General features: G+C 42.1%; 1 protein-coding gene across 1 annotated transcript in view; it reads left to right on the forward strand.

The window, feature by feature from the left end:
* ACAD11 (acyl-CoA dehydrogenase family member 11) overlaps positions 1-23,629 on the forward strand; it is a 147,190-nt gene that overhangs the window by 50,788 nt on the left and 72,773 nt on the right. The window contains exons 7-12 of the mRNA XM_069730107.1: positions 754-875; positions 3,509-3,615; positions 7,529-7,652; positions 14,652-14,729; positions 22,942-23,080; positions 23,486-23,593. Of these exons, the coding sequence (XP_069586208.1) occupies positions 754-875; positions 3,509-3,615; positions 7,529-7,652; positions 14,652-14,729; positions 22,942-23,080; positions 23,486-23,593 (678 nt within the window). The remainder of the gene's footprint in view (positions 1-753; positions 876-3,508; positions 3,616-7,528; positions 7,653-14,651; positions 14,730-22,941; positions 23,081-23,485; positions 23,594-23,629) is intronic.

Here is a 23,629-nt window from a genome sequence, read left to right on the forward strand (position 1 = left end):
CCCTGGTATCGCCAGTAATAAATCATAAAGACAGGGTGGACAGCAGTGTGAGCAGCCTCTACTTACCTTAGCACCCCTAGTATCTCCAGAATTGGTTCAGAAAGACAGAACAGCAGTGTGAGCAGCCTCTCCTTACCTCAACACCCCTGGTATCTCCAGTAACAGATCATATAGACAGGGTGAACAGGAGTGTGAGCAGCCTCTACTTACCTCAGCACCCCTGGTATCTCCAGTATTAGATCAGAAAGACAGGGTGGACAGCAGTGTGAGCAGCCTCTTATCACGTTAGCACCGCTGGTATGTCCAGTATTCAGAATATCCACTGGAAGCACCTCTTGTACCCATAAAGGGAGCAGGATAAGCTTCCTACTGCACATGCTCACAGACACCTGTCCTATTGTTTCCAGATTTGTCAGTGTAAGGAGGCAGCGGCCTTTTTAATGCTATACTGATTACCTCCCTAGACAAAACAAGTGTGATTTGCTAATTACAGGCATTTAGGAATTTTATTTTTCGAAATGCATTTCCTTCAGTTTTTTGTATTTAGTTAGTTGCTGTTCCCGGAAAATCCCTTTAATGCCATGTGTGTGCAGAAGATTTGGAAAAATAATGGTCCTATCGCTACAAACATATCATTAATTAACCAGCTCAGAATTTTGGATAACATGATGACAAAAAATGGAGATTTAATTTTAAGAAACAAAAGGTTTTCTTCACTGCAAAATGTTTATTTATTTATTTATTTTTTTAAAGGATTGCCTGCATTTGATGATCTGATTAGTATCTATAGCCGCTGTCGAGGTGTATCATCACAAGTGCGTGACTGGAATTTCTTTCTTGCTCTTACCTTTTTTAAGCTTGCTGGGATATTACAGGTAAAGACAACTCTCTTAATATAGAATACTTGATAACCCACTTGCTCAAGCATATGTTATCACTAGTTTGCAAAGCTAACAAGGGCAGCTTCTGTCTTTATCCGGTATGACTTCACATTTATTTCAAAGTTGGCAGCATCTCAAATGAGTTATCCAAGAACATGATAAAATATCTCGTGTTACATATTGCAAACTCTAGCCTGTACTAGTCATAGTTCAAGACAGCCTGCAGACAAACAACCAACAGAACAACCGTATCGAAAACACACTTGGCACATCCGACCTTGGAGCAGGGCTGTTACATGAGATGCAATAAATCTTTCCCTTCCTGAGTGGCTGTGCATGGAGGACTGAGGCTCAGCAAACAAAAGGTATTTATTTCCTCTCCTGTCACAGCCTTCGTGTTGCACAATGAGCTATGTGAATTTACAATACTACTCTTCTGTTTGTTGTGACATGTTTCGAGCTGTGTTCTTCAGACGGTTGTTTGAATTGTGACTGGGTCATTTTATGACATTCTTGGATAACCCCTTTTATAGATAAAATGCTATAACGTTTCTGCAATGGTATGATAATTACCATTTTGTAAGTATTCACTCCTTGGTAGGAATAGGCCTTGGGTAATGTTCACACAGGCAATGCAGTTTTGGTCCAAATGTGCAGTTTTTATTGCTTTCAACACATTGCCCAGCACCAAAAAAACCTAGTAAACGCAAATCCCTAGCCTAACAGAACAGACCCTGGCTACTCATACATGGCTGGGCTAGCCCCAGCTCTGTCAAGCAAAACAGCTATTATCCATGGCAACCACTGTGCGGTTCTCTGCACATGGACTGTGCATTAATTCGTGATTATGTATGTCAGTGAGGGTTCACCTAGCAGATTACAGTCCTTTCTCCAGGAGTTGACTTCATACACAGAACAGGCACGATCTCGCCAGTCTCAAAATCCCCTTCAACCTGAGCTCCAGCAGCTTGACTGGTCACTGAATAGCGGCACACTCTTCTCTGCTAAGCATCCAGCAGACTGACCCACCTACTGAACACAGACCCTGATTTTTAGTAACAACACTACAGGTGAACTGCTAATTAAGATCGGCAGAGCTGGGATTTAAAGGGAACCTGTCACCAGGTTTGGCCAGTATATGATACGGCTACCGCCTTTCAGGGCTTATCAATAGCATTCTATAATGCTGTACATAAGCCCCCGATCCGACCTGCAAGATAAGAAAAATAAGTTTTATTATACTCACCCGAAGGGCAGTCCCATCCGGTGGGTGTCGCAGGTCTGGGTCCGGCGCCTCCCATTTTATTGCGATGCCGCCCTCCTGCTTGCTTCACGGGCTCTCCGACATTGTGCTTCTGCGCAGGCGTACTTATCTGTCCTGTTGAGGGCAGAGCACAGTACTACAGTGCGCAGGCGCTGGGCCTCTCTGACGTTTCCCGGGGCGTGCGCACTGCAGTACTTTGGTCTGCTCTCAACAGGGCATATAAGTATGCCTGTGCAAGAGTGCAATGCCGGGGAGCCGTGAAGCATGCAGGAGGACGGCATAGCAAGAAGATGGGAGGCGCCGGACTAGAACCTGCGACACTCTTCGGACCGGTCCACCCTGCAGGTGAGTATAATAAAACTTTTTTTTTTTATCTTTCATTATATTATAGAATGCTGTGGATAAGCCCTGAAAGGTGGTGCTCGTATCTTATATCAGCCAAAACTGCTGACAGGTTCGCTTTAACCCTGTTTTTCCCAGCTTTGCTACACTGTGTACAGTGACAAAACCATTAAATCCTACTATTTGAATCTTTGTGAAGCTTTTTTAATATCTGGGACAAGGATCGCCAAACGCAATCCCTTTTTGGACATTGCGTTAGCGCATTCCGTTAGCGTATGCGCTAAACGGATTGCACTAACGCAATGTGAACCTAGCCTTAGTGCAATCCGTTTAGTGCATACGCTAACGGAATGCGCTAATGCAATGTCCAAAAAGGGATTGCGTTTGGTGATCCCGCTAGCGCAGATGCTCGATCTGCGCTAGCGAAGAACGGACCCTGAACGCTGCAAGCAGCGTTCGAGGTCCGTCCGAAGATAACGGGACATCGCTGACGCATGCCAAAAATGGCATACATTAGCTATGCGTTAACGATCCGTTAGCCCATTGCGGTCAATGGGTGCACTAACGGATCCGTTACATAGCGTTAATTGCGACAATTGCGCCATGTAACGGAATCCGTTAGCGGACACCCACTAACGCAATGTGAACCTAGCCAAAGTCTTTTGGCTCTCATAGACTTGCATTGACAAGTGACCGCCTGCTCACCGAGCAATCCGGCAGGTTACAAACAGAAGACGACTGGAGCGGCTCCAAAAAAAAACAAACAGAAAATGCGGATGATTTGGTATATTAAGGGCAGGAAACCTGCCTTGGTTATGCCACTCTGGCAGGGAAATTAAAAAAAAAAAGCCAGTGTTGCTGAACTTGACTGTTTTTGTGGCCCCACGTTTCCCTTATGCTGCAGAGACTGTTTAATTACATTCCACTCTTTTCAGTTCTGAGGAGCTGATCTTTCCAAAATAAAAAAAACCTTGTTTTGTTCGATCTTTATTGTGTTTGGTTTGAAATGTTTGTTTTTCAGGGAGTTCATGCACGATTCCTGCTTGGGAATTCTAGTGGAGAAAATGCCAGCATGTTTTCTGATATGGTTCAACCTTTGGCTGAAAATGGGTTAAGACTTGCTAAAAGGTAATGAAAGATATCTTGCATGACATAAACTGCACTTATAAGTTTTCTTAAAGGGAACCTGATTAGATGGTTCATGCTGCCCAAACCACGCTTAGAGGCTATGTGCACGCATTCAGGATTTTTTGCGTTTTTTTTAACGTTTTTTCGTCCGTTTTCCGCCAAAAAAAGCTAAAAAAAGCTTCCATAAGCATCCCATCATTTTTAATACATTCTGCATTTTTTGTGCACATGCTGCATTTTTTCCAGCTGCGGAATCGCATTTCGGAAAAAAAAGCAGCATGTTCATTCTTTTGTGGAATCTCGGGGATTCCGCACACATAGGAATGCATTGATCCGCTTACTTTCCGCTTGTGGCTATGCCCACCATGCGGGAAGTAAGCGGATCATGTAAGGTTGGTACCCAGGGTGGAGGAGAGGAGACCGCTACGCCATCTGGGGTCATTGGCACGAGGAATTACTGGGAACGTAAGCTGCCGGGAGCATCGCGAGGAGCGGGAAGGCTTCGGGGAATGCCGGAAGGTGAGAATGTCACGATTTTTTATTATTTTTAACATTATATCTTTTTACTATTGATGCTGCATAGGCAGCATCAAAAGTAAAAAGTTGGTCACACTTGTCAAACACTGTTTGATAAGTGTAACCAACCTGTCAATCAGTTTTCCAAGCGATGCTACAGATCGCTTGCAAAACGCTAGCATTCTGCAAGCTAATTACGCTTTCAAAACACTATTGTTTAGCCGGAATATGTGTGCCAAATCTGCAAGCGTATTTCCCGCTGCATGGAGTTGCAGAATTGCTGTGGAAATTTCCACGGCAATTCTGCAACGTGTGCACATAGCCTTAATGTGAATCATAGAGCTTATCAATGTCTAAGGCTATGTGCACACGTTGCAGAATTGCCGCAGAAATTTCCGCGGCAATTCTGCAACTCCCTTCCGCGGGAAATGTTCATGCAGAATTGGCACACATATTCCCACTAAACACTAGCGTTTTGCAAGCGTCATTAGCGTGCAGAATGCTAGCGTTTTCCAAGCGATCTGTAGCAGAAAACTGATTGGTCACACTTGTCAAACATAGCGCTTGACAAGTGTGACCAACTTTTTACTATTGATGCTGCTTCTTCGGTTGTGAGACCGCTACGTCATCACAGGTCATTGTCGCAAGGCATTACTGGGAATGGGAGCATTGCGAGGAGCAGGAAGGCTGCGGGGGACGCCAGAAGGTGAGAATATTACGATTTTTTATTTTAGTTCTTTTTTTTTTTTTTTTTTAGCAGGTATATGGTTCCCAGGGCCTGGAGGATAGTCTCCTCTCCTCTACCCTGGGTACCAACCGCACATGATCCGCTTACTTCCCGCATGGTGGGCATAGCCCCATGCGGGAAGTAAGCAGAACAATGCATTCCTATGTGTGCGGAATCACCGCGATTCCGCACAAAGAATGAACATGCTGCGTTTTTTTTCCGGAATGCGATTCCGCCGCGGGAAAAAATGCAGCATGGGCACAGAAAATGAGGAATGCATTATTAATGCATAATAAATACAGCCTGCACTGACACCGCTGCTGCCTCATCACTATCGAAGCTACCGCCTCACCAACACCGGAGCTACCGCCTCACCAACACCGGAGCTACCGCCTCACCAACACCGGAGCTCCTGCAACCCTCAACCTACTGTCTCCTTCCCCATAATCCTGTAGAATGTAAGCCCGCAAGGGCAGGGTCCTCGCCCCTCTGTATCAGTCCGTCATTGTTAGTTTGTTTACTGTATGTGATATTTGTAACTTGTATGTAACCCCTTCTCATGTACAGCACCATGGAATCAATGGTGCTATATAAATAAATAAATAATAATAATAATAATAATAATAAATGATGGGATGCTTATGTAAATGTTTTTTAGCATTTTTTCAGCGGAAAACGGCCAAAAAAACGCTAAAAATCCTGAATGTGTTCACATAGCTTTAGGCTCTATTCACACATCAGTATTTGTATTCCAAAACCGGGAGTGTTTACAAAACAACTAACAGATGTCAGTCTTTCAATACCAGTGTCCTCTGTATGCCAAAACCGGGGGTGGAACTTAGGCCGGTTTCACACATCCTGATATTTCCACTACCGGAAAAAATGGTACCGAAGATGTCAATGTCCGTGTGTGTAATACTTATGGCACACGTGTGGCAACCATGCTACACTACCACATGGACTGGCACCAGGGAAGAAGCGTTACAGTAAGCTCTAGTTCCCGGCGCTGGGTGCTGAAGACTGCTCTCTTCATTCTCCCCTGCTCTGCCGACGATCAGCACGAGCAAGGGAGAATGATAAGAGTTGCATTCAAGTGAGAACAACCACAGCAGGGTGCAGCTGAGGGGACTATTACTCCCATCAGCCTACACCTGCTACCGCTATTAACAGTGACAGCAGGAGCAGCTGATGGGAGTATTCCTCACCCGCCATCTGCGTTATAAATAAAATAAAAAATCCGACTTGGGTTCCCCTGTATTCTCTATAACCAGCCACACAAAACCCACAGCTGGGGGCTGCAACCCTCAACTGTCAGCTTCAGCTTGGTTGGTTATCACGAATAGAGGGGTCCCCATGCTCGTTTTTAAAATTATTTAAATAAATATCTTTTTTTTTTTAAATGACGTGGGGTCCCCCCATTTTTGACAACCAGCCTTGCTAAAGCTGACAGCTGAGGGCTGTAATTCTTAGGCTGGTAAAGGGCCGTTGATATTGACTTCCCCCAGTCTAAAAATAGCAGCCCGCAGCTGCTCAGAAAAGGCACATCTATTAAATGCCCCAATTCTGGGGCTTTGCCCGACTGTTCCCACTTGCCCTGTAGGGGTGGCAAGTGGGGTTGATGTCACCTTTGTATTATCAGGTGACATCAATCCCACAGATTAGTAATTGAGAGGAGTCTATAAGATGCCTATCCATTACTAATCCTATAGTTGTGTTGTAAACAAAGACCGTATTTCCAGCTAAGTGACTTCACAGCAGATCACCGAGAGAGTGACTTGAGCCAGTGGTCTGATTTATACCATATACTGAAGGCATAGAGGTTTTCATCAGGCTCCTGGCTGCCATAATGACCCATCATCACTCTGATCGTGTCAATGGGGAACTAGTGCATGTAAAGTGCCTATCCTCCTCCAGTTCTTGTGCTCTTTAAGATATTGGCAGTGGCATTTCTAGGGAGTTCACTCTAGTAGGCTCAGCTCCACTTGCTGTTACAGGCAGATAATGGTTGTGTAGCCTAACCATTTTCTGCTGGGAAAGATGCGGTCTTGGCTCCTGAGCTTGCATCAATGACAAGGGCAAAACATTGGACTTTTTTCATAAAGAACTACCATTGCTTCGTGTCACTTGATGCCGTTTGAGCACAGTAACGTACCTCCCTTAATTGATAGAACCTGGCACTGCCAGCTTGGCCTTTTTTTTATTTTTTAATCCAGCTATACTAATACTTTAGAAGTTGTCCACTACTTCCATTGATGATCTATTACTGATCAATTTGGGTCTGACACCCTGCACCCCTGCCGATCAGCTGTTCTCGGTGTCTTTGGCCACCAGCCGGAGCTGCTCAGTCTTATGATAGTGCCCTGCCGCGGCCACTATCAGAAGCCTGAGCAACTCCGCAAAAGAGCAGTTCCAGCCGCCGACTCTGAACAGTTTATTGGTGAGGTTGATGGGTGTCGGACCCCGACCGATCAGACATTGATGACCTATCCTAATGATGGGTCCTCAATGGAAAAGTAGTGGACAACCTCTTAGATTTTTGTGGTACATGACTTGATTCCAGTATAATTTTCTTGATAATTTAGTCTTTTTCTATGCATTTTTATGAACTTAAAGTCGTGAAATTGAGTATAGCATGATATTACATACGTTTTCTATTTTTATGTATTCCAGAGACAAAACATCTGTTGAGATTTCCAACTCTCCAGGGGAGCTGTTCCTGCTTAGTATGAAAGGGCAACTGGTTTTGCAGCAAGTGAAGCAGTTTATGAAGCAACACATTCTGCCTGCACAACAGGTTATCTGCTATATATTGTGATAGGCAAATGGAAAAAACTTGCATCACTATAACTTTAGGACTTTATCAATTGAGTTGATATGTCAAGATTTTATGATTGGATTTTATTTCCACATACAATGCAGTGCAGTGGACCTACTTTGTACCAAGATCAGATGGGCAAAGATCTCTGACAGTGAGAGTAAGGCTGTGTGCACACGTTCAGGATTTCTTGCAGAAAATTCCTGAGAAAAACCGGACATTTTCTGCAAGAAAATCCGCAAGAAAACCGCATGCGTTTTTGCCGCGATTTTGCCGTGGTTTTGATGCGTTTTTGCCGCGGTTTTGACGCGTTCTGGCCGCGGTTTTTTCCGGACACTTCCCAATGCATTTTGTAGTGGGAAATCCGCAAAAAAAAAACGCAAAATTAATGAACATGCTGCGGTTTTTACTTTGATGCATTTTTTTCGCAGAAAAAAACGCATCATGTGCACAAAACATGCGGAATTCATTCTAAATGATGGGATGCTTATTGTATGCGTTTTTTGTGTGGTTTTATAGCGTTTTTATTGGGAAAAAACGCGAAAAAAACGCAACTTGTGCACACAGCCTAAAATGCTAAAATATAAAAGTACACTGTTCACTTTTTCCATTTAGAGCCCAGATGACTGATCAATAATTGTAAAAGTTTCCCACCTACCATTCTATTCTTAGGACAAACAGGAGTAAAATCCCTAAACTAAAGACAATATTAAAATATAACTTATTTTCTATAGTTCATAACCGGAAATATTGCACTAAATAGTTACAACCACGGTGCGATTGGACATGAGTAACTAATAGGAATCATGATTACTGAGGGCATATATCCCACTAGAATTGTATATCAATATCCCTAATTTGGACGTGTCCGTGTGTCTGTGCACAATGAGTCATCCACAGTTGGGCGTAACCATGGATACCTAAGGAGAGGAGCTCCCCCTGGTGGCGAGTTAAGGCATAAGCCTTTTTTGAATGTTAGCCTGTGAGACAACACTGTAAGGCAAAGATGGATCAAATTGAGCGCGCTGCTGCACGTAGAGGAGCGAATCGCATACGGATGTGTAGCCTGCATCTTAATGAAACAGAAGACGAACGAAATTGTCACAGAACTGCTGATGCAGCCCGACAGAGGGCAGCCAGAGCAAGAGAAATGAATGAAGTAACTGAATCACATAGAGCATCTAATGCTGCACGACAATGATTAGCACGCAATGCACAAGGTGATACACATATTTCACAAAAAAAGAAAACATCATAGAATACGTGTCCAAAATGCAAGAGCCACTCGACGACGGCAAGTTACATATGCTGCTAGAGGACTTCTCAATCACATTGATGAGACACGTATTGAAGAGCAGTATGCTGGCGAATGGACATCTGCCAATCTAAAAATTTCAAAGACGAAACAGCGCAGGACAAAACATTCCCTTCCTGCAGCAAGAGAGGGCGCATCTAATTACGTCCCATTCGTATGGATGATCAATTAGTCAAATTGATGAAAGGAGAGCATCAGCACTCCAATAACTTTATGGCTAACTAGCTGAAGAGCCCGGCGTTGCTTGGGCATAGTAAATATCTGTGGTTAGTTATAGCATGTCACTTCTCTTATTTTCCCATCACACCTCTCATTTTCCCAATCACATCTTTAATTTTCCCCCTCACATCTCTCATTTTCTCCCTCACACCTCTCATTTTCTCCTTCACTCCTCTCATTCCCGCCTAACACTTGTCATTTCGACCTCACATCTGTCATTTTCCGATCACTACACTATTTTCCCTCACTCCTCTCATTTTGCACTCACACCTTTTCATTTTCACCTCACACCTCTCATTTTCACCTCAGTATATACATGTTTGTCATCTCCCTTATATATAGTATACACCTGTATGTCATCTCCTGTATATAGTATATACCTGTATGTCATCTCCCCTGTATATAGTATATACCTGTATGTCATCTCCTCCTATATATAGTATGTACCTGTATGTCATCTCCTCCTATATATAGTATATACCTGTGTCATCTCCTTCTATATATAGTATATACCTGTATGTCATCTCCTCCTGTATATAGTATATACTTGTCATCTCCCCTGTATATAGTATATATCTGTGTGTCATCTCCTCCTGTATATAGTATATACCTGTATGTCATCTTCTATATATAGCATATACCTGTATGTCATCTCCTCCTGTATATAGTATATACCTGTAGGTAATCTGCTCCTGTATATAGTATATACCTGTATGTCATCTCCTTCTGTATATAGTATGTACCTGTATGTCATCTCCTCCTTTATATAGTATATACCTGTGTGTCATCTCCCCTGTATATAGTATATACCTGTGTGATCTCCTGTATTAGACCTCGTTAACACGTTATTTGCTCAGTATTTTTACCTCAGTATTTGTAAGATAAATTGGCAGCCTGATAAATCCCCAGCCAACAGGAAGCCCTCCCCCTGGCAGTATATATTAGCTCACACATACACATAATTGACAGGTCATGTGACTGACAGCTGCCGTATTTCCTATATGGTACATTTGTTGCTCTTGTAGTTTGTCTGCTTATTAATCAGATTTTTATTTTTGAAGGCTAATACCAGACTTGTGTGTGTTTTAGGGCGAGTTTCGTTTGTCAAGTTGTGTGTGTTGAGTTTTGTGTGGCAACATGCGTGTAGCAACTTTTTGTGTGTCGAGTTGCATGTGACAGGTTAGTGTAGCAAGTTGTGTGAAGCAAGTTTTGCGCATGGTGAGTTTTATGTCTGGTGCCTTTTGAGTATGTGCAAGTTTTGCGTGTGGCGAGTTTTCCATGAGGTGAGTTTTGCACTTGTGGCGAGTTTTGCGTGAGCCTATTTTTTGCATGTGGCGAGTTTTGCGCGTGGTGAGTTTTGAGCGGCGACTTTTGTGTTTCGACTTTTATGTGGCGAGGTTGGTGTATGTGTGGTGAAATGTGTGCTGAGGGTGGTATATGTGGTCAAGCACGTGGTAGTGTGTGGCGCATTTTGTGTGTGTGTTCATATCCCCGTATGTGGTGAGTATCTCATGTCGGGGTCCCACCTTAGCAACTGTACGGTATATACTCTTTGGCGCCATCGCTCTCACTCTTTAAGTCCCCCTTGTTCACATCTGGCAGCTGTCAATTTGCCTCCAACACTTTTTTCCTTTCACTTTTCCCCATTATGTAGATAGGGGAAAAATAGTTTGGTGAATTGGAAAGCGCGGAGTTAAAATTTCACCTCACAACATAGCCTATGACGCTCTCGGGGTCCAGACGTGTGACTGTGCAAAATTTTGTGGCTGTAGCTGCGACGGTGCAGATGCCAATCCCGGACATACACACACATGTATACACACACACACACACACACACACACACACACACACACACACACACACACACACACACACACACACACACACACATTCAGCTTTATATAGTAGATATAAGGCAATACAATAGCTCGCTTGATTTGGCATCAATGGCAGCACAAGTAGCGCCACCTCCTGGGCATGGCCCATACTGTTTTCGAATTCATGGACAAATTTACTACAGAACTGCCCCATTGCATCCTGCTGTGGGTAGTACTCCCAAGTTTGCCCAGATTTATATCGTGGACAGTGAAGAAGCATCAAGTACAAGAAGTCAAGTAAATAAAAAGTGCCTCCCAGCACTGCTATCATCTTTTTGAGAGAAAATGAAAGCAATTAACCCACTCGCAAGAGCCTTCACAATGATGAGGGAATTTGAAATAGAGGAAGAGAGGATTGCTGCATTAGAAAATCGCGATTCACTTGAAATAACAATGTCAGTTATAAATGACTACAATGATGACCAGAGGTGCCACAATGCACCAAGGTGTAATAAAGTAGCTATAATTTATCAAAATGCTATGGTGAACACCCATTTAATAGGGACATCAGAGTTCACCTCAAAAGTGAAAACCAAACTGTTCAAATCAGCTTTCTTCACAGAAAGTGTGATGCAATGACATATCCACTTCTATTCCCATATTGGGACAGTGGATGGCTTATAAATTTGACAGCTCCAATTGCCCTAAGTGTGCAACATTAAGGAATTGGTGACATTCATCTACCATGCATACCAGTGGATCAAGAACGACAAGATAAAAATCACCCTGTTGTAGTGCTATGCATACAGGCTTGCCATTCGTGGCGAGTTCAATCCCCTTTTAAATGCTGGGAAGTTTACACAACAATTTATCGTTGACAGTTACGTAAAAATTGAATCCGACAGGATGGAATATATAAAACCAAATCAAAAGGCATTACACGTCGACAGTTATGCCGGCGTTATGGATTACATCCATAATGCTGCATTACACCAAGGGCTAAAAGCTGGGACACCAGTAATTTTACCATCCACTTTCATTGGAAGCCCAAGAGCTATGCTGCAAAATTACCAAGACGCTATGACAATTGTCCAAAAATTCAGAAAGCCAGATATTTTTGTTACGATGCCCTGTACCCCAAAGTGGAAAGAAATTACTGAAAACTTAGAACCATGGCAAAGGCCAGAGTTTAGAACAGGTTTGGTTGCACGAGTATTTAAAATCAAACTCCAAGCCGTGCTTAACGAGATTTTGAAAAAAACACATTTTTGGCCGTGTAGTTTCCTATGTGCATGTAATAGAATTTCAAAAGTGTGGACTACCACACGCTCACATGCTCTTAATCCTCGGAGACGAAGGTAAACATAGGGACAAAGAAATAATTGACGTATTCGTCTCTGCTGAAATCCCAAATGAGACAGCAAATCCAAAACTGCATTAGGCAGTGATGAAGCACATGATTCATGGCCCATGTGGCGAACATCAACCTGATGCTATATGCATGACAGATGGTCCCAAAGGAATTTAATACAGAGGCAAACCCCAATGTTGATGATTGCCCACAGTACCGTCGACGCAATAGTGGGAAAACCAGACGAGGAACGCGAGAAATCGACAATAGATGGGTAGTTCCATACAACCCTTATTTATTACTCAAGTACAATTGCCATATCAATGTTGAGATATGTGCTTCAATAAAAAGGTTAAATATCTTTTCAAATATGTATACAAAGGACATGACTGTGCCAATATCAAGTTTGATACATTAAACTGAACCAGCCATGTACCTAGATTCTCGGTATATAAGCGCCCTTGAGGGCATGTGGAGAATCAGAAAAAATAAAATGGATGTCAACATACCATTAAAAGGCTTGCTGTTCACCTTGAAAACATGCAGCAAGTGCTTTTTGAAGATGGTAATGTTGATATGGTTATTTCGGACTCAAAAGCCTCTACTCTGCCGGCTTATTTTGAGCTAAACAGAGTTGACGCTTCCGCCCGTCAGTATTTGTACAGTGAAATCCCGGAACACTGTGTCTTGGATAGAAAAGCTGTAGCAGAAGGATGGAAAAAACGACTGGCTCAATTTGGGAAAACAATTGCCCGAATGTATACAGTCTCTTTAACAGATGGTGAGCTGTATTACCTAAGACAACTTTTACTTCACGTAAGAGGAGCAAAGTCTTATGCTGACTTAAAGACTGTCAATGGAGTCGTACATGATATTCATCTTTTGGAAGACTATTCCCATTGGGAAGACGGTATAATGGATGTAATCGCTTTCCAAATGCCCTACCAACTTCGCAAGATATTTGCTATAATTTGTGTACATGGGGAACCAGATAAACCATTGGCATTATAGCAAAAATATAAAACCGAATTTATGGAGGATTACACCAGGCGGTATACTCCAGAAATTGCTGAGCAACTGGCTCTTCATGTTATTAATGAAGTGCTCTTAAGCAATAAAAAGTCCTGTGCTGACTACGGATTGCCAACTCCAGTAAATCTTCCAGATGAAATACTGGACCAACTGAATTATGCTGTAATAAAGCAAGAGGCTGAGAAATTAAAAGTTATGCTTAATGAAGCTCAGAAATCTGCTTTCGATGCAATTATGCAAGCAGTCAAAGCTGCATCACAGCCAGACGACACTAGCTCACACTGTTTATTGCTGGACGGCCCAGGAGGCAGTGGGAAGACATTTTTGTACAACTCCTTGCACAAGACACTGTAAGCAGAAAAGAAGTCTATTTGCTCAGTAGCCTCCACTGGATTGGCGGCTACATTAGTACAAAACGGTAGCACCTATCATTCCAAGTTTGGCCTTGGAATTACAACAAATGAGACAACAGTGTCAAAAATTAAGCCAACCTCACTTCAAGCAAAAGAGTTTAGGGAGTCATCTCTCGTTATTTGGGACGAAGTAACAATGACTCCCTGTTTTAATATGAACGCTGTGGATAATTTGTTTCAAGACATATGTGGAAAAAAAAGACCATTTGGTGTAAAAGTTTTCATAAACTGTGGTGACTTTCGTCAACCCCTACCAATAGTGGAAGGTGTAAAAAGAGCCCAAATTGTACAGTCCACCATTAAATACTCAAAATCCTGGAATCAGTTTTCACAGTTCCAGTTACAACAATATGAGAACGTCTCCGGACGAAGTTGAGTACAGCTCGTGGTTACTGAAACTTAGCAATGGAGCGTTGTCAAATGTATATGCTCTACCAGAAGACACAATTGAAGTCCCAAATTCTTTTATTGAAGTGGGTGATTTAATTACAGCTATTTTTATAGATAATAACAATATAAAATTCTAGTGGAATTTTTTTAGATAGGAATCATTATTACTGACAGCATTTATGTATCCCATTAATCATGCCCAGTCATGCTATGTGGTTTTAAGTGTTTAGTGTAATATTCCATTTTCTTAAGTATAGTCAATTTAATTTTTTTTTTATATTTTTAGAGATTTTTTTTGGCAATTTGTAAATCTAATTGATTAGCCCTAAATTGACTATAAAACAGCTTTGTGCATTATATATTGTGCGTGGTTGTGTTTTTAGTATACCTTTAGTCACAAACTTTACACTGAAAAGCAATGTGTTTTATTTCATTTTAGGAGGTTTTGGAGTATTATACGAAATATGAAAACTCACCGCTCAGATGGGAGAAACCATTGGTCTTAGAGAAGCTGAAGGTGAATAGTAACAGATGTACAAGTAACATTGTAAATACGCACGTGCCACTGCAGATACCCCAGAACTGTGCTGTTTTTATTCAGTACTAGAGTACAGGGTAGGCCCTTAAGGATTTTTAAATGGTTTGTTTAAGCAGTAGAACTAAAGGTTCATGTTTTTCTCTTTAGAAATAGCGCCACATATGTACGTAGGCTGGGTCTGGAATTAAAGTCCTCTTGATTACAAACTGCCGTATTCTATTTTTCCGATGGACAAAAGTGCCAATGCTTCTCTATTTATTTTTTCCTGATCCTAGACAACCCCCTTTTCCTATTCGCAATCCATGCTTATACAAAATGTAAACTGTGTGAATTTATTTGTTAAAGCATTTGTCAGAGATCCCTGACACCACTCATCCTGAAGTAAACCTGCCAGCTTGACCGTAATCTCTCACTGGAACTGAGGAATCAGTAGACCCTCACTTCAGGAACACCCTGCAGCAGTATTGGAGTGGTACTTACTTGCAGATCAGTGGTTTTGTGCTGTGACCCACCCTGCCCTGGCTGCTGAGCGGTGTGGATTCTGTTCAGTCAAATGTGAAGCAGCTGCTCCTGCCACCTGGTGAGTGCCTGAATCATAGAGGAGAGTGGAGAGGGTGAAGTCCAGGGTGCTGTTGTGAATTCACATCAGGAATCCACAAGAAAAGCTGAGTAAAGTGAGCCCAGTATAAACAAGAACCTTTTGCTTTTCCTAATCCATATTGCACAGTGGTTCAACCGTGCAGGGACAACTTCCTTCGTCAGCAGTGTTCCTGATCTGCTGCAGCAGATTGTACAGCTTTGAACATTGGAAAAGGCCTCCCTGCCTGTCCAGAGTTTGATGTTCTCAGAGGCCATTTTTTCAGTGCTGGACTTTCTGCATTCTTATGCAACTTAATCTACTCATTGTGAACTAAGACTGTTTCCTGATTAACATTTTACAGCTGTTAATATATTCCTGATGTTGGACTCTACTTTTATCAGTTGAAACTGGGAGAAAGCTAAAATTGCTATGGCAAATACAAAGAAAAAAAAACTGAAGAGAAGTCCTCCCTTGTCCATGCTGGGATTTCCCCCGAACAAGTGACTGTTGCTGCGGATAAACCCCCATTTCAGCCAGCACATTGATGCATATTAGAGCTTTTGGAGCAATACTCCATTATCCTGGATGCATTGCAAGGCTCCACACCGGACCTCTGTCTTCAGATGATGAATTTCTTAAAGAGAACCTGTTGTCAGCAAAAAAAAAAAACACTTAACCTGCAGATATGGGGTTAATCTGCAGGTTAATAGCATTACTAACTTGCCTGGTTTCGGCACGTAGCCGTGGTTGAGTTACTGGTCTGAGAATACAGAGCGGCTGCTGAAACTGCACCCGCAGCCCTGCATTGGGGCCGTCTGCCTGTCAGTGTCGGGTGCGCAATTAAGGCTGTCGATCTGTATTCTCAGTGCGGTAACTGAACCAGCGTCAATGACTATCCCGTTACTGAAGCCAAATGCTGTCGGGAAAAATAAAGATCATATTCTTCCCGTAGTGTTCTGGTTAGTGCAGGTGTCGGGCAGGTTAGTAACGTTGTTAAGCCCATATATGCAGGGTAATGGCATTTTTGCTGGTTATCGGTTCCCTTTAGCTTCATCCCAACCACATTCCCCTCAAAGGTCCTCTTGCTCTTCTACAAACATTGACTTGTATTGAAAGATAGGAGACAAAAAAAGCGCAAATAGGGTCTTATCCCCAGGATTGTTCTTAATCAATTGTGAGAGAACTGCTCACCTGGTAGTACACAGTACAAGCGTGTAGTTGTCAGCTGCTGCAGATCCACAGGTCGGCGTTGCGACCTCTCAGAACCGTTATAATAAATGAAATGTGGATTACATCTGCGCTGCTGCGACAAATAATAGATCCAGATATACTGTTAGGGTGTTCGGGTGGTTTATTCAACGCGTTTCGAAGCTCAAAGGCTTCTTCTTCAGGAAGTTTAGTTAGTAGCATGTGTCATATCTTTGTGTGGAAACTTCCTGAAGAAGAAGCCTTTGAGCTTCGAAACGCGTTGAATAAACCACCCGAACACCCTAACAGTATATCTGGATCTATTATTTGTCGCAGCAGCGCAGATGTAATCAACAAACATTGACTTGAAATTTGCCAAGACTCTGTCAGTCATCAACAACTGTCAAGCCATTTTGGTAACTAAAGTGGACTAACTCCAGCAGAACTTTAATTTTCTGCAAGTCATGCTTCAGAATCTCAGATGTAGAGGATTCTCTGAGGCCTATGCGGCTCACATTGCAGAATTAAAGAAACAACTCAATTCTTCTAGTGAAGAATGTAAAGCGCCATGGAATAAATGGTGCTATAAAAATGTATAATAATAATAAATAATAATGAAAGAAAGAGCGGATTTAGAAAAAAAAATTGGCTCAGAAGAAATATCGTAAAGATTGTGGGCCTGTCAGAAAAAACCAAAGGGGTTGTTGCCATACCCTTCAGCAAAAACTAGTTCAAAGATCTGTTGCGTGTCTTCTCACTGTCCTTTACCATCAAACAAGCACATGGAGTTCTCACACAACCTAGCCTTCCTAGGCCATTATTGGCCCAACTATTGCATTACCATGGTAGAGATGCCATACTCTGGGATATCCGCCTGAAGGGTGAGGTGCTGTACTACAATCGGGTTTCCTTTTACATGGATTTCTCTGTTGCTATATGAAAACAATGTTCTCAATTTTCTAAAGTCCGCGCCAAGCTGCGAGACAAGGAGTATAAATACTGTTATTCCCTGCAAAGCTAAGAGTAGGGAATAGGAAATCTGCCAGTTTCTTCACATCTCCTGCCAATATGCTGGTGTAGGTTGAATCCAGGGCCATGGAGACGGAGTCTATTCATTTTGGTGCAGTCGGCATAAAATGGACCTACTCCTAAATTATACTAAACTAGATGGCAGCCCGATTCTAAAGAATCGGGAGTCTAGAATCCATATATACTTTATTTATTCAAATGTAAGAATAATACAATTAATAAATAATAGTAAGAAAGAACAAAAATAATAGGCAGTATATGGAGAAAACGCCAAACAAAAGTTCAAAATTGGTGTGAAAATGTCACTGAACCACTTCACAACTAAATATATATAGTTTTGGTAAATGGTATTATCATTTTTTTGACGAAATTCGGCAGGAGCTTGAAGAGCAACGTCACTGGGCCCGCCTCCACGCAGTAGAAACTTGCTGTGAGGTAAAAATTCAAAAATCACACCAAAATGGCGGGCGGAGTGTGTCACAGTACGGCACGTTTCTGATTGGTCGCTCGCAGCAGGCGGCAACCAATCAGACACTGGACACTGTTGACGTCACTTATCTCCGGACATTAGCTCCGGACATTAGCTCCGGACATTAGCTCCGGACATTAGCTCCGGACATTAGCTCCGGACATTAGCTCCGGACATTAGCTCCGGACATTAGCTCCGGACAAAGCCACGGAAGTTGGCAGAAATTGCAGGAAGTAGTATTCTAGGCAATTAATCTCCGGACATTAGCTCCGGACATTAGCTCCGGACAAAGCCACGGAAGTTGGCACAAATTGCAGGAAGTAGTATTCTAGGCAATTATATATTAGATTGGGTACAGTAGTTCAATACTGTATGTGCTGTACATTTTTTCATAATTTGGGAACGTTATGAAATGTCCTATTAATGTCTTTTCTGTTCCTGATCTAAGGATCTAAGCTTTCAGTTGAGATGAATCTGTGCTGCACTTTATGTACATGCTCAGTAGTGACCAGTGCTGTGGGTTCGGGAGTCAGGGATATTGAGGAGTCGGAGGTTTGGCTTACCAACTCCACAGCCCTGGATGAAGCTGCCCCTCGTATTCAAAGCGAGAATAACTGAGGAGAAAAATGACCCCACCATTCCGGCTTCTGTACCTGTCTGTTTGGACTCTTGGACGTTATAAAGAGCTCCAGTGGGTGTACTCATTAGATTTATCTTATCAAATCCTAACTGCTTTAACCTTATTTGACTTTTATTTCTAGGGACACAGATTTTGGGACTTCCAGTACATATTTGTTTTCTGATTTTGCTGAAAGACTGCAGTTCTTCAGATAGTGTTTCGGGTCTAGGTCTATGCCATTTAGTGTTAGACAGGGTACACAGGAATAATGTTAATAATGTTATTACTTGTTGGGGAAAATTATTTTTAATAATTGCACTTGGTTTTCTGTATTGTATGATGTGTGTTGGTTGTGTGTGTGATGATTGTTTCGGGCTCTGGTCTTCTCTCAATTTTCCTTATTTCCTTCACTCAGACTGTAGTAATGTCTGGGTCAGATACACTTTCGATGCTTTGAGATGACAACTAATGTGCTAAGCTGGAATGTGAGAGGGCTTAATTCCAAATTTAATAGAGCCATTGTAATGGTTTTTTTTAAGAAACAAGTGCCACATATCATCTTACAAGCCAGAATATTCTATCCCTAAAAACTGCCAGAATTGCTAGTGGTTACCATGCCACTTATTCTAACAATTCGTGAGGGGTCTCTTTTGTAGTGACCAAATCCCTCCCACTTGAAATTATTATTATTTATTTATATAGCACCATTGATTCCATGGTGCTGTACATGAGAAGGGGTTACATACAAATTACAGATATCACTTACAGTAAGGAAACTAACAATTACAGACTGATACAGAGGGGCGAGGACCCTGTCCTTGGGGCTTACATTCCACAGGATGGTGGGGATGGAGACAATAGGTTGAGGATTGCAGGAGCTCCAGTGTTGGTGAGGCGGTAGCTTCGGTAGTGGTGAGGAGGCAGCGGGGTCAGTGCAGGCTGTAAGCTTTCTTGAAGAGGTGGGTTTTCAGGTTCCGGCTGAAGGATCCGAATGTGGTTGATAGTCGGACGTGTTGGGGCAAAGAATTCCAGAGGATGGAGGATATTTGGGAGAAGTCTTGGAGGCAGTTGTGTGAGGAGCAAATAAGTGTGGAGGAGAGAAGGAGGTCTTGGGAGCACCGGAGATTGCGTGAGGGAAGATATCGGGAGATTAGTTCAGAGATACATGGAGGAGACAGGTTGTGGCTGGCTTTGTAGGTCAGTATTAGTAATTTGAACTGGATACGATGAGGGAATGGGAGCCAGTGAAGAGATTTGCAGAGGGGAGGAAGCGGAGGCGTAGCGAGGAGAGAGATGAATTAGACGGGCAGCAGAGTTAAGGATGGACTGGAGAGGTGTAAGGTTGTTAGCAGGGAGGCCACAGAAAAGGATGTTGTAGTAGTCAAGGCGGGAGATGATGAGGGCAAGCACAAGAATTTTAGTAGATTGACGGTTGAGGAAAGGACGGATTCTGGAGATATTTTTGAGCTGGAGGCGACAAGTTACACAGGTTGCATGTGATCATTTTGGAAAGGTAGCGCATTTTATGGTGCACTAGATACTAGGTAATTTTTCCTTTTTACTGGTTAACATTTGCATGCCCCCACCTATTGACTCTGCTTTTTTGAAATTCATTTCCTAAAAGATTGTGCCATTTTCAGTAAGTCCTGTATTGTGCATCCATGACGTTAATGCAGTTCCTGTTGCAACTATAGGCCGTACAAGTGGTCCAGACATGGTATTCTATGCACTTAATTGAAGAGCAGAGCACCAAGCATTTAAAAGAGCTATGGCGTTGGAAGTACGCTGAAGAACCGGTGTTTTCTTATTATTCAACTGTGCGCAAGTCCTTTTGTAGGACAGACCTGGCTTGTTCATCTCCCAATATTTTACTTTCCATTTAAGATGTTAGTTATTCACCTAGCAGAATTTCTCATCATTACGCATTAGTAATTAGAGTGAGGATCGGTTCCACAAATAGTTCTAAAATCTGGCATCTACATCAGGACATGAACGATTTAATCCGAAGGTCCTTAAGAGAAAAAGTTCCCTGATACCCAGGTGATACCTTAGTATATCTGACAGACATCAGTCTTTCTCTGGCATACCTCCTAATGTTGGTGGATGAATTTCGGTCATTTTCTGGCTTAAAGCACCACTTCCGCATTTTTTTTCAGCGCTGGAGTGGCACTTGAAATGTAAGCCCCCATTCTTATACTCGCCCTCCTTTGTCTTCATCTTTACCGATGACACTCTGATCCTGTGGCGCCATCTTGTGACAGTAGGTTCTGACTGGCTGGAAGACAGAAATTATGTCACAAGCTCTAAATGAAAATCTGAGAGCCAGAACAAGGCTCTCATAGATTTGTATTGAAAAGTGACCTCCATCGCGCTCCAGCAGCCACTAGAGCATGAGGCAGGTCACTTTTTGCCGGAGATGGATCGGCACTACGCTGGAAAAGAATGAAGGGGATGACAGAGGAGTACGAGGCAGGTGACTTGCATTTAAAGCGCCACTCCAGTAGTGCAATTAAAAAAATAAAACACTGGAGTGGCGCGTTAAAGGTTAATTTGCAGAAATCTGTTATTTTTCCCTCTACCGCTTTCATATGGTCTGAGCCAGACTCAAGATATTTGTTTGCCAGTTGCTGATAATTGTAAGTATTTGGGAATTATTGTTTCTCAAAAGGTAGAACAATTTCTTGTATTAAACATTGATCCTCTAATAGCAGACACAGATGGGTAACTCAAGTCCATACAATGTCTCCCTAACTCTTATTAGGCTCATAATTATATTTCCTCAAATTCTTATTATTTAATTCCTCTCCAGTTATGATTACTAGAGGAACATTTCACCTCTTGGAAAGTTTGGTGCGTACCTTTTACTGGTAAGGGGGGTCCCCTGTAATAAGTTTCTTGCTTGCAAGCGCCAAAACATCATGGAAGTCTGACGGCTCCTAACTTATTCTTTTACTTCCTGGCCACTCAGCTAGTGTGCACCCATTGGTGGATAGATATTGACATGACCAATGCTATCATGGCGCTAACAGGAGCATTGATGGGTTCTTATGAAGGGTTAACTAAACTACTCTACAGATATATTGCAGTCTCCTTAGCTCCAATCCCTCTAAACACAGTAACTAGAGTGTGGGCAATAGCGCAGAATATATTGAGAGGCTCCGGTACTCCATCGGTGTCGTCCATATTCTCTTCTCCAGTCATCTGTTGTCAAGCCTTATAATGAGGCTTATGTGAAATGGCTGGCGGATATAACTGACCTGAGTGTAGAGGAATGGGGAGAGGTGGAAGATACAATTTACTCCTCAGTTGTGAGTGCTACGGACTGTTTGATCCAGACATAATTTCCAAACCACGTTTACTACACTCCAGAAGTGTTGAGGAGGTTTGGGATGATTCCACATGATTTGTGTTTTCATTGTCGAGCCGCTGGTGGGCTCATTTCTGCATTCAATTTGGCCCTGTCCAAAAATTCCCTTCTGGTATCGGCTACTTCTCTTTATTCATGAACACTTTGCTTTCCCTAGGATGTCGTTCCCTAAATAGTTCTAAACTGTGCTTGCTGGGTATTAAAGATGAACTTTTTTTTTTCTTTTAAATTCTTTATTTAAATTTTCAAATAACAAGACAAATATCAAAAACAGGAACTCACGAACAGATCTCAGACGCATTTTGACAAAAAAGGTAGAAGCCTACATATGTATAAGGCAAGTGTTAGCAATGCGGTCTCTGTTGGGAGAAAACAAGTGAGTATGATAACTTTAATAACATTTTCAGGACTAGATGAAATGGCCTTAAATTCCAACTTCTATGATAAAGAAAGGTGAAAGGCTAAAAAATATGACTAATGGGACTTTGAAATTAAAGACGAACTTTATGACATATTGCTGTGATAGAAAAATAATTATAATTGCATGGAAATCCACAGAATTAGCCTGTATGCTTCACTGTCTACAATTGGTCCATAAATCTATTCCACTCTACACAAATAGGAGATGTGCTTATAAGTTTGATAAGGTATGGAGATAGTGATTAGCAATGGCAGACACTGAATAATAGTATTCCCAGCACAGCCTTCTGTATATTTAACTCTGTCATATGCCTGCATAAGGTGTTAATGACATTTTGGGGGAGGGAGGATGGGCATGGAGACCAGTGTGATTGTGTGTTGTGTATGAGCTTGTAATGTACAGTACGTATATGACTTTTTAGTTGATAATATGTTCATTGTCTTTAAAAAAATGGAAAATAAAGATTTTATAAACAAATACCGTACTGTTTTTGAAAGTGTTTTTTTTCGTTTGTTTAGGAACTGGCAAGAGCGGAAGGGTTGTGGAATTTGTTTCTGCCAGCTGTCAGTGGTCTCAGCCAGACAGACTATGCCTTCATTGCAGAAGAAACTGGCAAATGTTTCATTGCTCCAGAAGTTTTCAATTGCCAAGCACCAGGCAAGTATCTTGTCTATACTGCACTGCAGTGGATGTACCGTCACTCATAGAAGATTGCTTTGGGGACACATGGCAGGCAGTGAGAATGGTGGCACTTTCTTGTAGACATTGTACCAAGCACTGCATTTAGGGATGATGTGATACCCTTGGGTTCTGTTCACATTTGTGTCAGAGCCTCAATCACAGAATCAATCAGCTTTCGCATGTTGCATGTCACTCCATATAATACAATTTTTCCTGTCAAAATATTAACTATAAAAATGGTACTGTGACAGATGTGACTAAGTCAAACTGGCAGATATGCCTCCGATGTGCCTTTTCGTTTAACAATTGGCCACAGTGCTAATACTAATAGAGCATTAGGCATGGGGCTTCATATTAATATGTTCTGTAATAAATTTTCAGATACCGGCAATATGGAAGTGCTTCACATGTACGGCACAGAGGAGCAAAAGACGCAATGGCTTGAGCCTTTACTTGAGGGGAAAATTCAGTCTTGTTTCTGCATGACAGGTGAGAATGACTAGAAGGTAAAGAACACTCTTTATT

This window comes from Ranitomeya imitator, chromosome 6 (genome assembly GCF_032444005.1).
Source record: "Ranitomeya imitator isolate aRanImi1 chromosome 6, aRanImi1.pri, whole genome shotgun sequence".
Classification (NCBI taxonomy): domain Eukaryota; kingdom Metazoa; phylum Chordata; class Amphibia; order Anura; family Dendrobatidae; genus Ranitomeya; species Ranitomeya imitator.